This window comes from Zophobas morio, unplaced genomic scaffold (assembly GCF_036711695.1).
Source record: "Zophobas morio isolate AGI-343-1 ecotype UQ-CSIRO unplaced genomic scaffold, CSIRO_AGI_Zmor_V1 ptg000469l, whole genome shotgun sequence".
Lineage (NCBI taxonomy): Eukaryota > Metazoa > Arthropoda > Insecta > Coleoptera > Tenebrionidae > Zophobas > Zophobas morio.
This window is the reverse complement of record NW_026972572.1, coordinates 157,401-170,088: the sequence shown is the minus strand read 5'-3', so window position 1 is coordinate 170,088 and position 12,688 is coordinate 157,401. Positions and strand designations below refer to the sequence as shown.

General features: G+C 32.3%; 1 protein-coding gene across 1 annotated transcript in view; it reads right to left on the bottom strand.

The window, feature by feature from the left end:
- The window catches only part of LOC135120979 (uncharacterized), a 51,357-nt gene extending 38,926 nt beyond the window's left edge, over nucleotides 1-12,431 (bottom strand). The window contains exons 1-2 of the mRNA XM_064045297.1: nucleotides 12,281-12,431; nucleotides 11,065-11,870 (exon numbers count right to left, since the gene is read on the bottom strand). Of these exons, the coding sequence (XP_063901367.1) occupies nucleotides 11,065-11,870; nucleotides 12,281-12,389 (915 nt within the window). The 5' untranslated portion in view covers nucleotides 12,390-12,431. The remainder of the gene's footprint in view (nucleotides 1-11,064; nucleotides 11,871-12,280) is intronic.
- Nucleotides 12,432-12,688: the final 257 nt, after the last annotated feature.

Here is a 12,688-nt window from a genome sequence, read left to right as displayed (position 1 = left end):
ATTCAATTTATTATGGAGAAAGACATACACACCTACCTTATTCTAACAGTTCATTTAACTACGATGATGAAATAAGAATTCCTATTGAACATCAAGATTTATACACTTTTCCACATTTGAGTACATTGCATATAGAGGGTAAGGTTATTGTGAAGAATGAAATCGACGAAATTGTACAGAAACCAGAAATCAAATTTGTAAATAATGGCGTTCTTCTGATGTTTAATCAAATAAGATATGAAATTGCTGGGGTCGTTGTGGATAGTATTAGAAATCCTGGGTTAGCGTCTACCATGAAAGGATATGTAACGTATAACAGTAATGAAAGCGTAGCTCTAGAGAATGCTGGATGGTTTCCCAAAAAAGATTCGAATATAATTAAGGAAAATGGAACTTTTGAAGTTTCGATTCCATTAAAAATGATTTTTGGTTTTTGTGAAGATTTTAAAAAGACCATTTTGAATGTAAGACAGGAGCTTGTTTTGGTTCGTTCTAATACCGATGTGAATGCTTTAATTTCCTCAAATGATAAATACAAAATTAAAGTAGAACTTAGTAAAATATGCTGGAAAATGCATCACTTGTCCGTGTCCGATGCCGAAAGGATCGCATTAATCGATATTGTAAGAAGCAACAGGGAATTGGATATTATGTTTAGAAGTAAAGAATTACATGAATTTGCTCCACCAGTACAATCGATAACAAATACTTGGACTATTAAAACTTCCTTAGAAAAACCTCAGTACATACTTTTTGCATTACAGCAAGGAAGAAAAAACCAATTGAAGAAAAACTACAGTCAGTTTGATCATTGTAATCTGAGAGATGTAAAATTGTACCTTAATGATACCATGTATCCCTACGACAACCTGAATGTTGATTTCACAAATAATCGGTATGCAATTCTCTATGATATGTTTAAAGAATTCCAGACATCGTTCTTATCCAAACAAACCAGCGAACCATTATTCGATAAGGATGAATTTAAAGAAAAGACGCCTATAATAGTAATCGACTGTTCTAAACAAACGGAAGCTTTGAAGAGAGGCCCCGTTACAATCACTTTGTGGTTTGAGACGATCTCTGGTATTCCTGCAGACACTACAGCCTACTGTCTTATTCTTCACGACCGAATGGTAAAATACATCCCTGCACAAGATGTCGTCAGAGTGTTGTAAATAATTTAACCTGTTATTGTATTATTATTATGTTTGGGGGTAAATAAAACTACATATAACCCATTTCTGTGTGTTTTATTCATGGCTACCAGAAATTACATGTAAAGTTTTCTTATAATCATCTAACTTAATCGAGGGCCATTTTGTTGAATCCGGTCCCTCAGTCCATCCTAATGGTATTTCAGGATTGGCTTCTCCTTTGACAATGTTCTTTTTGATCCAGTTGAAAATTCTTCGGTGCTCCTGATTTTGAGAAGGTTGAAATGCGAAAGAATCGTAATTTATTATTTCTAAAGACTCATAGAAAGTACTGAGCGCTTTATGGTTTGCCAAATACGCAGCCCGACACATAAATTCATCCACGCACTGGTCGATCCTTCGATAATTTTTCCGGATATTCTCAACAGGATAGAATATATCTCCAAGATTCTGCCAGCGATTATCACTCAATAATTTATAAATAAAACATTTATACGTTAGAGTATTGTCCAAATAGTTGGTGGTCATCAAAAACTCCAAAGCAGCATAGTTTAAATTTTCAATTTGGTCTCTTTCGCATACATGTAGAAATGCATCAATGTAACCATCGACACATTGTTTTCTTTGTAGCAGAATACAAATGTCAAGTGTATAAAAGTCACTTTCACTTTCGGCAATCCATTTAAACACTTCGTCCGGTACAATAAAATCTTTTTTATCGATGAGATGAAGGAATAAATTTAATTTCGTTCGATCACTCGCAGCGGCTTTAAGATATGTTTTGTACACATTTTCGGATGCACAAAATGCTTGTAAATCAACAAATTGTCTCAAGTCAGACATTGTTGTAATCATAAAATAACCAACATCGAATAAATCATCTGTGAAATTTAATTGCTTATATATGGCAATCCCCACTTTTTTTAACTTACGTGCGAAATATGATATCCCCAAGGTTTCGTATCCGTTGCAAATCTTGTGACAATCCTTTTATCATCATTTGGGCTGAGAACTACTTTTTCTTGTTTTACTGTGTAAACAGTATGATGTTTGGACTTGATGAGTCTTTGTGATTTTTCGTAACTTCGATTATTAAATAAACATTCTTTGTAATTTTCAAACGTTATTGTTTTAAGTGATGCTTTTGTACTACCTTTGGATTTTTTAACTAATTTTTTATTGAAATCGTCACTTGCAATTCTATATGCGTACATTTTAGATCTGAGACCCACAAATTCTAGCATAATCTTACCGTTATTTTCATCTTTCATTAAACCTGGTACTTTCTTATTTTTCAGTTCTATATCATAAATATTATATAAATCATAGTCAGAAGTATCAAATCGATGTGAGTCTTTCTTAATATATTTGTATATATCGTCTACGTGAAATTCATAAATTAGGCTGTCAGTGTCGGTATAAAGTAACTTAGCATTATTTTTAAATGTTTTTTTAATATAGTCATAATGAAATTCATAGAGAAAAGTTTTAGAAATATCTAAAATGCAAAAACCAACATAAATTGGTTTATTCAAAAATACTTCTAATTTACTCATTTCGATTATTGCTGAATCATCGTCAAATACAACAGAACTGTGAAAATTTGGTTTAGATATAAGAGAACGAACTCCCCATCTTCCCTCCCATTTACTAACCAATCGAATATCGCGATGTTTTCTTACATTTTCCATGCATTTACCATAAATAGCATTAATCATTAATTTAAAAAAATCTTTTTCAAAATCGTTCTTTGCTTGCTGCCTAAGTTTTGTATTTAAATCTATATATTCCTTTAACCACGCAGATTGTTTGAATTTCATAACACGATGTACACATTTTATTTTCATACCAAATTTTGTATACATTTTTAAATTCCGATAATGAATAATATAATTTTTCTTGGGATATAAAGTCAACAATAACTTCTTAAGTTTAGATCTTGAAATGGGCGGTATCATATGCTCTGGAGCTAATGGTAAATCACTATGAATTTCATGTAAATCTATTGGATAATCTAAATCGCATTCAATAATATAACCGATTGCTGAATTTTCTGGGGTATCTAAGATATCAGCTATATTGAAATTTTCTACAAACTCAAATTCTCCATACGGTAAGTATTGAGACATTGCCGCTCCGTAAAGGTTGTTAACATCAAAATACATTAAATAGGTACTATCTTTCGAAGGATCATATTCTTCTTTTGGCATGTATTTGTTATTGGCTTTACCATATCTATTGGAACACTGCGAAACTCCACCTCTAATACCTCTTTCTACAAATAGAACTTTATCTATATCCGTTAAAAGTTCTAGTTTAATTTCTGTTGTTTTTAACATAGCATCAAATGTTAGGCCCGGAGCAGTATAATAATGCAACGGATCAAGTTGATAAGTATTTAAACAAGTAGTTCGAAAAGCTTCAAATACATCGGCTAGAAGAAGCACATCAGTTTTTAAATATAAATCAGAATATTCTCCTAATGTATGAATATTAAAAGTATTCCATACATTGGTAGCATGGGAATAATCTTCATATTTAATATTTTCATCGGATAAGCGACTATAGAAATCCTCCTTTTCGGGCAATTTTGTTTCAAGTAGTTTCTCCCAGGAGTTTATATAATCGTAAGGAAAAACTCCCTTTCTGTTTAACAAATCAAATTCTTCCATATTATTACAATTTGCCAACGTAATAATTTTCTGAGAATTATCTAAATTGGAGGAAAGTTTGTCTAAACTATGTGGCATAAATCTGAAAGAATCAATAAACCGTAAACTAACTTTCGTGTCTTCGACAAATTTAGTAAACGAGATATATCTTTCTTTGTTAATGGGAAGTAACTTAATATCACCTTTTATTGAATTTGAAAGTTCTTTAATAAAAAAATGGGCATCATATCCGCTCATATTATGAAAGACCACGGGTATAACACAAATATCTTTATAATTTAAATTACAACTTTGATGGGCAGCGCCTCTATACATTCCAGTTAAATGACTATGATCGCGTACTTTTATGTTCTTTTCCGAAAATCCTTTTTTACATATATGACATATTTGGGAGGATTCAAACTGCTCACGTTCTTCCGTAGTTAATGTTTCCATAGAAATAACGTTCTGAAATTTATCGTTGCAAAAATGAGCCATTCGATGTAACTCCTGAACGAACCATTGAATGCAATTTTTACCTCGATACAAACGAAATTTAGAAAATGAATTATCATATGAGCAGTGAAAATAGTAAGCAATGCTGTGCGCAATATGTTTTTGATAAGTTTCGGTCTTATTCGTGGTGGACATATGCTGTTTGGTACAATCAAGAAGAATACTCTCGAGATCTGCATAAATAGTAAAAGGTACTTTTTCTTGATGTCTATAATTTTGAAAATACAAGTAATTTTCGTTTTCTGTTGGCAGTCTTATGGAATATTTATTAATACTCTGGCATGAAGTTTTATGTTTTTGGAGCAATTCCTCTGTGGTGAAATGGTTTAAGCATCTTTCGCATATATGAAATTTACATTTATGGAGGGAAAGTTGCGTAGCTAAAAGAGCTGACAAATTTTTGATCCATACGAAATGATAGAGCAATTGTTGATCTTCAAAGTTATCATTACTGTTATTAGTATTTTGTATTTGTCTTTCAGCGGGTAGCATAAGCAAATTAATTGCTTTATAAGAATTTGAAAATCTAGTGCTTAAACGACAAGGTAAAATTTTTTTCTTCTCGATGCAGTATAAATTAATGGCAAGATTGTTGAGTTCCTCAAATTTTTGAATGTCTTTAATTGTGATTGGAAAGTCTAAATTATCATATTTCAACACATTTTTGAAATGAGGATACGATGATTTTCGGTCTGAATGTTTATCGGTAGGAAATAAAGCCGAAACTATGGCCCAAAGAAAACAATATTCATCATTATTTTGTACATTAATTATTGCATGTTTTTTTTTTATAAAATCTGGTGTGGATACAAAAGTTGAATAGCCGAATTTAATTGGGTCGTATTTATTTATGTTAATTTTCAATCCTAAAATTTCATACAACGCCCAACCGGAATCCTTTTCTGCAAATTCCTCTAATTTTTTCATGATTTTATCAATGACGTTTTCTTCGTACCATTCCTTTAAATTTGTGTATTGATCAATGTGCTGATTTTTTGTTGAAAATGTTTTAATGTCTGTTTCACCAGAGTGCGGTTGAATAAAATTTGCCGAAAAAATTACATTTACCTTAAGCATTGAGTTTTTCCGTTCTTTTTTAATTCTAAACATAAAGCATTTAAAAGATTGTTGAAAAAACTGAAGAGGATCTTTAATGTGGTGGTTACTTATAAATCCTGTACGAATTCGTTGTTGAAAACAGGATTCGACATCCTGCCATGTTACATTAGTCACCGGTTTAAATTTGACTGTTTTAATATAGCCTTCACCAGTTTTTATAGATAATTGTTTTTTCTTATTTAAAAGCTTTAGGCGATAAAATTTCAAATACGCCAAACTTGTTTCTAAGGAATTTGCGTTTTCCAACATATTTTCTCGATGGATTTTACATTTGAGTGCTTTTCTAATTATTCTAATACTGGTATTGATATAAACTAAAAAATGTTTAGTTTCTTCGATTGTTTTGATTTTACTTATGTATTCATGAATTAGCTTAAGAGAGTTTTTACATATAGCCGTCACTGATTCTTGTGATTTCATTTTTTGTCGTGAAACTTGCTCACCACAGCAGAAAAAAAGAAACACTACTATTTCCCGTTGACTAGTTTCTTGTTTATATGAGAATTAATTTGCAAGTTACAACTTGCAAGTCGTAGTTGAAAACGTGGTCGTAAAAAATAAATTCAAGTCAGCGAAAAATGAAACATGAGGAAAGCAACTGAAGGAGGGAAAAAAGTAGGGGTGGGGATTAATATAGTGTATAAATTAAAGATCACACAAAAGAACAGATTAATAAGTGTTCTGCAAGTACATATCATAAAAATTAATTAACGACAGAAATGGGTAAGCTTATATATATATATTTTTTTTGTAGTATTTAATTTTTTTTTTGTATAGAGAAATTTGTTATCTGCCCCTATGATGTCAGCCACAGGCTTTTAGAGAATAGGCTGAGAAAGCATATTTTCAAATGCCACCGGGATGCCTGGGAAAGGGAGCGAAAACTCTGGGAGAATGCACTTCCAAGACCATCTACACCACCCCCACCACCATCAAAGTGGTTCAGCCAACCACCACCAACACCACCGCAAGTGGAAAACTGGGACAACGAATTCTCAGGGACCTATGTCCCAAAGTTAGATAGATCCCTGTTTTTAGATAGAACAGCCTTAAACGCCTACCATGCGACATTTAACAAATATATAAGAAAACAATAATTTGTTATTTCTATCGCTATCACCCCACCACCATCATTTACCACACCATCATTTACCACCTCTAAAAATTTCTTCCCTACAAATATCAACGACCACAACTAAGTATTTGTGTCTGTGTACAAGAAGATAAGTCTAAGATGTGTCTGCCTAGCAATGTGTTAATACTATTAAGTGTGCTAGTTGAAAACAACTTGAATATTTACACCACTTCAAATATAAGTCTGCTGTATATTTAGACGTACGAAAAAGAATTTTGGGAAAAAATGACTCCGATCAATCTAATCGAAACCAGTTATCACCTCTTCTATGCGAAAAATATAACAATGCAGAATCATTTGACGTACAAGATAAAAACGGAAGAAGAAAATCACCAATTTTCCAATTGGTTAATAATAGAAAATACTAAGAACAGTGGCAGTTCAAAGGAGGTCATTGATTTTTGTTTAAGAAACGATCGTGTATGGTTTGCTTCATTTTTTGTCATATTCACGATAATGACTGTAATAGTGGGATGTTGGGACCTGGCTGCTCGTTAATGGTGGTGGTGATGGTTGTTGCTATATATATAGAATTCCGCAACAACAAACTATTCATTTCATCCAAACAATGTTCGGCTTAAACTGCACACTTGTTCTATCAACCATTCTAATTCAGAAAGATTTTTATTTATTGACTGATAGCAATGTTACTGATGTCTATCTACAAACTATTGATAGTAGTAAAGAATGTACTGTTAGAAAAATGTTAGAAATTAAAAATGGGCATGAACAACTACGTATGTTTTATTCAAAATATGTATCTTCCTCGAACCAACTGCAATATCGGCTAGAATTAGTCTTCAAAGACAACACTCGATGCAAGTCTCCGAATTACACCATCTTTAACGATTATAGTGGATACAAGAATTCTACAGGTGCAAATGTTACAGAATATTGTTTGGCAAAACCATGGATATGGATATTTACTTCAGTAGGAGCAATTATTTTTGCAATCGTATTTTGTCTGTTACTTTATTTAGTACTAATTTGTTTCAGTTATTTTAGTAAATACAATACTCAAACAAATGTATGATTCAATAAAACAATTAGTTATTATTAATAGTTTTATTTAATGTCCTTTAACATATTTATTTAACAGCATCAGTACTACGATTTAATACAACAATAAGTTATTTAATATGTTTTAAATTATTTGTCCAGCAGCACGATATGACTCATCACGATCTACCACCACAGCAGTGATTTTTGATGATTGTTTATAGGTTTTTGATTTTCGTTTTTTAATGATGTTTTGTTGTTTTCATATAAAATTCAACAAAAAGCCGTTTTTGGTTAACTTGAAATTTTTTTTTTTAATGTCTTAGTATATTTAGTTGTGATGGTAGTAGTCATATAACAATACATATAAAGAACAACCTATTTCGCTTTTTTTTTTTTTTTTTTTTTTTTTAAGTGTTGCATGTTGGGCTTATTCGAATCCTTTTTCGATGGTCTTTTTTTCGACCTGAAAAAATTTTTACGTAGCGACCTCGAAAAAACTAGAAATGGCTCCTGTATCTAGGTCGATGTGGACAGAATCGATTTTTTTGAGCAGACTTATGCGTTCGTTCCAGAAGAAGGTTTTGATGTATACAACCGATATTCTATCTCTTACCATTTGGACACTAGAAACTTTTGCCCTTTTCTCCCTTATTTTCAACTTTTTTGAAAATTTTTTTTGCTCAACATATGGCTTAATTTTTTTAGCTTTTCCCCGTTCCCCTGAGCCGACATGCTACCTCTTACCGCTTACGAACTATGACGTTTTTTCGTTATTACTACTAAACGGTAGCAAAAAATATTTATTTTGCTAAGTGGACCTATAGACTGTTCACTCAGAAATATTTTGGTACAAAAATATATTTTTTAAGTTTTACCGTTTGGGCGCCACAAACTTTTGCCCTTTTCACAGTCATGTCAAAAGTTAGCGAAAAACCGTCGACGGCTGTCGATATTATTTGTTTTTGTCAATCTTTTTTGCTCTATACACGAACCTCCTATCTCTTACCATTTTCGAGTAACAAAAATTTTTTCTATTTAAACGGTAGATACACCTATGAGTCATAATCATTTTTACACACGATTAGATAGTACTTCATGAATATGCATTTGATTTTGTGGAAAAACTAACTTTTCAAAATTTGGATTTTTTTTTTGAGATTTTTTTTGTTTTAATTTTTCTTTGGATTCTTTGAATTTTTTAAATTTTTTTTTTCACCAAAACTTCTAATTTACTTTCCTACTGCTCAAGGAAAACTTTTTTTCGAATTTTGACAACCTTTTTTGACAAAAATTGTTGCGCCCCAAACTCAAATTTTCACATATTTAATTACATGGACCTATTGATTATTCATCCAAAAATATTTTGACACAAAAAACAAATTTTTAACTAATTCCGTTTGGTCACCACAAACTTTTGCCCTTTTCTCCGAAATGCTAAACTCAAACTAAAAACCGTCGACACAGGTGCATGTGTTTCGTATTTTAGGAACTTTTTTGTTCTTTGCACGAACCTCGTATCTCTTACCGTCTTCGAGTAAAACATTTTTTTTTTATATTTAAACAATTATTGCACCTCCAACCCACATTTATTTTTACACAAATGTGTCATTAGTTTATAGGGATGCATTTTTATTTTTTTAACAAACTTTCTGCCCTTTGGCACCCTCAAGCGATAATTCTTTTTTTTTAATATTTCCGAATACGTCCCTGTCTATTGAAGATAAGAGCGTCCAGTTCCGTAAGAATTTGCTGAAACAGCATCGCGTTATTTCATTCTGTGTTGTAATAATGACGGGCGGCGTGTTTCGGTTTATGAATTTTACCGTGAAAAGATTTGGGAAAAAGGTGGTTTTGTTGAACTAAATGGTGGCTTCTGTGAAGTGTGCGTGTATTTGAATGTTTTCGAGGGAGAACGGATGATTTTATTGCCTGTTTTCAATGTCGTAAGTAACAATTTTTTTAATTTTTAACAACACACTCGCCTTCTGACATTTGAGATTTTATTCTAATAATCACTGACAAATAAGCTTAAATCGGCAGAAAGTTGCTGATGAACATTTATTTATTAAGAAAATAACAGGAGTTTTGTCGGAGCAAACACGGCTTTTATTCGTTGCTGTTATTCCCAATTAAATAATTTTAGATGAGACTGGGGAAAATAATACACCAAACGAAATAAACAATATTTATTATAATTTCAATTACAGCTTAAGATTATACAAACTAGTTCGTATTTTATACATTTTAAGAAACTAATAAGTTTTAAATTTAAATCTAATTTACGACGCAGTGGTTTAACCGCAATGTGCACAGTTATTTAACTGATTTTCTTTGCTGAATAATTTTCAATTCTGAATCCAATTTTTCGATTGTTTCTCTAAATTTTCGCTTCTTCTCCATCATTTTTTCGATTAAGGGCTTTATTTGCAATTCGAAACGTTCCACATTCATTTGAAATCTTTTAACATCGTATAACCAAGTATTAATTCGGCTTTCTTTATCATTTATTAAGAAAATAACCGGAACTTTGTCGAAACAAACACGTCTGTTATTCATGACAGTTTGCAATCAAATATTTTTTACATGAGACTGGGGAAAATAATACACCGAACGAATTAAATAATATTTATTATAATTTCTATTACAGCTTAAGATTATTCAATTTAGTTCTTATTTCATACATTTTAATTGCTTCTTTTAAATAACTAATTCGTTTTAAATGTAATTCTAATCTACGACGAAGCAGTCTAACTGCACTTGATTTGTTTTCCACATGAACCAATGCCTTCTTCATTCTTCGATAAATTCGATATTGATGGTTCGACCGATCGGACCTCTATTTACCAAGTACAATTTCAAGCCGTTCACGATCTTCTGGTTCAGATCGCTGATCACTGAGTCGGTGAATTTTTCGGTAAATCTCTGTGGAAGTATCGTTCTAGACTCTTCAAGTTGCACAAATATCTTGTCACCGTACTTTGTAGACAGTTTACTAAAATTTTTTGTTAAAAATTTTTTATTTTCTTCTAAAGTTTTCGCACTCACAAAAGCTTGCAAGTGAGACTCTTTATTCAAGGTAGAAATGAAAGATGACATTTCTAAGTGTTAAATAATTGAATTCAAAAAACTAATTAATTCTTACACACGAATCCATCGACTTTTATACAAGTATAAAACGGAAGTGGGGATGCGAGATTGCGTCCGAGATCCCTCCCCGACCTAAACGAAAAGAGGGGATAGATCTCGAGATGAACGAGGGCAATAAACGACCAAGGTCGAGCAACGACTAGGTCAATGATCGCTCGATAAAAAGTAATGGGGGAGCTGGACCAGCTGGCAAGGTCAGCCACGTGCACCGACAAGGTCGACAACAAATGAAAGGTCAATGACCGCTCGATGAAAAGTAATGGGGGAGCTGGACCAGTTTGACCTCATTTGACCTGGTCTAGAACCCCCACTATATAACTACTATTATATTATGGACCTTGGATCTGTTACACGATAGTTTCTTCTCAGGACAGGCGATATTATAATACAATAGTAGCGTATCTATAAAGATCGAGAACAAATCAGACGCATTAAAGTCGCAATTTTGATCAATGAAACTCCAATCAACTTGTTGTAATAAATTAAAAAACATGATTTTCCCAAACTGTGAGATGGGCCTTACATATTTAGGGATAAATGAGTTATCGAATACAGCTTCCTTTAGAGTAACATTTACACATATTCCAGTATGGTCCGACTGATAAAGTTTAGCAGGTGTTATATTTATCATATCTGAATTAATATTAGTAAACACATTATCAAGTGTGTTGTTATAACGCGTTTTAAATCTGACAGTAGAATATAAGCCGTAGCTAGACAAAAGATTACAAAAATAATTGGCTTTTGCATCATTAGTGCCAAATAATAAGTTAAAATCTCCACCCACTATGACGTATTTAGATTTGCAATGAATTTCATTAAGAAGAATGACTATAGTATCAATAAATTTATGAAAATCGCCTTTTGGCGAGCGATAAACCGTTATTAAAATTAAATCTAACTTAGTGATAAGTACGCCGCATAATTCGCAATCCACCTCAGCAGAAAGTGCTGATACCTTATCAGACAGAATCTTGAAGGGGATACTTTGGTGCATCAGCTGCATGACTCCTCCATGCTTCTTTGAAGACCGCGCAAAAAATGCTGCCGTGTTGAAATCGGGCACATGAATATTATCGATTTCGATATGGTTCAACCAATGTTCACAAAGGCAGATACAATTTATTTTTAGAATTTCCACTTCTGAAAAAAGCATATTAAATTTGTTTCTAATGCACTGTATGTTTAAAAATAAAATTCGAAAACTGGCCCCTTTGAAACAGAAATTTTCTATTAATTCATTAGGGACGTATTCACTTTTTCGTTTTTTAAGAAGTAAAATTTTTTCACTAAAATTCCTTCCGGCCATAATTCCTCCTTGAAGAAATCCTTAAAAATTGTTTTCTCCACTGTGATTTTGAATGACACGCTTTTGGCAGTAGGCCTCTTAGGAAGTTTGTCAACACTAATTTCTTTATCAGAGAATTTAGACTTTAAGAATAGCTTCAAATCGTTATCAGACGTGTTTGGATGTAAATTACCGACATAGATATACCCATTTCGCGGCACAGCCTTTATCAACGTATCATTTTCATTTGTAGCAGAAGCTTTACCTCGAATGAAGTTACGCTTTTTCTTTCTTGAGACAACAGTTTGAAAACCTTCGGCATCATTTAGGGCGTTGTGAGAAGATATTTCTTCATTTTTTTCATTTTTTTCCATGTTCGACGATGCTACGTTTAATGATGGATTAGATGGAATAAACGGGATAACCTTTGGGTCTAAAACGGATTTATTATTGTTAACCTTCGGAATTTTCTGCTGTTTATTAGTTTTTTGGCCGGATCGGTTTTGGACACTCTTATCGCGTGATGTTTTATAGTGTACTTTTTTTTTCCACTCGTTTGTATCGTTTATGCCATCGGAAGATATATCGGAGAACACATCGACATCGAAAGAGGGCACCTTCAACAAATTATTTTTGGGTTATAGTTCAAATTCAATAAAAATCGACAAAAATA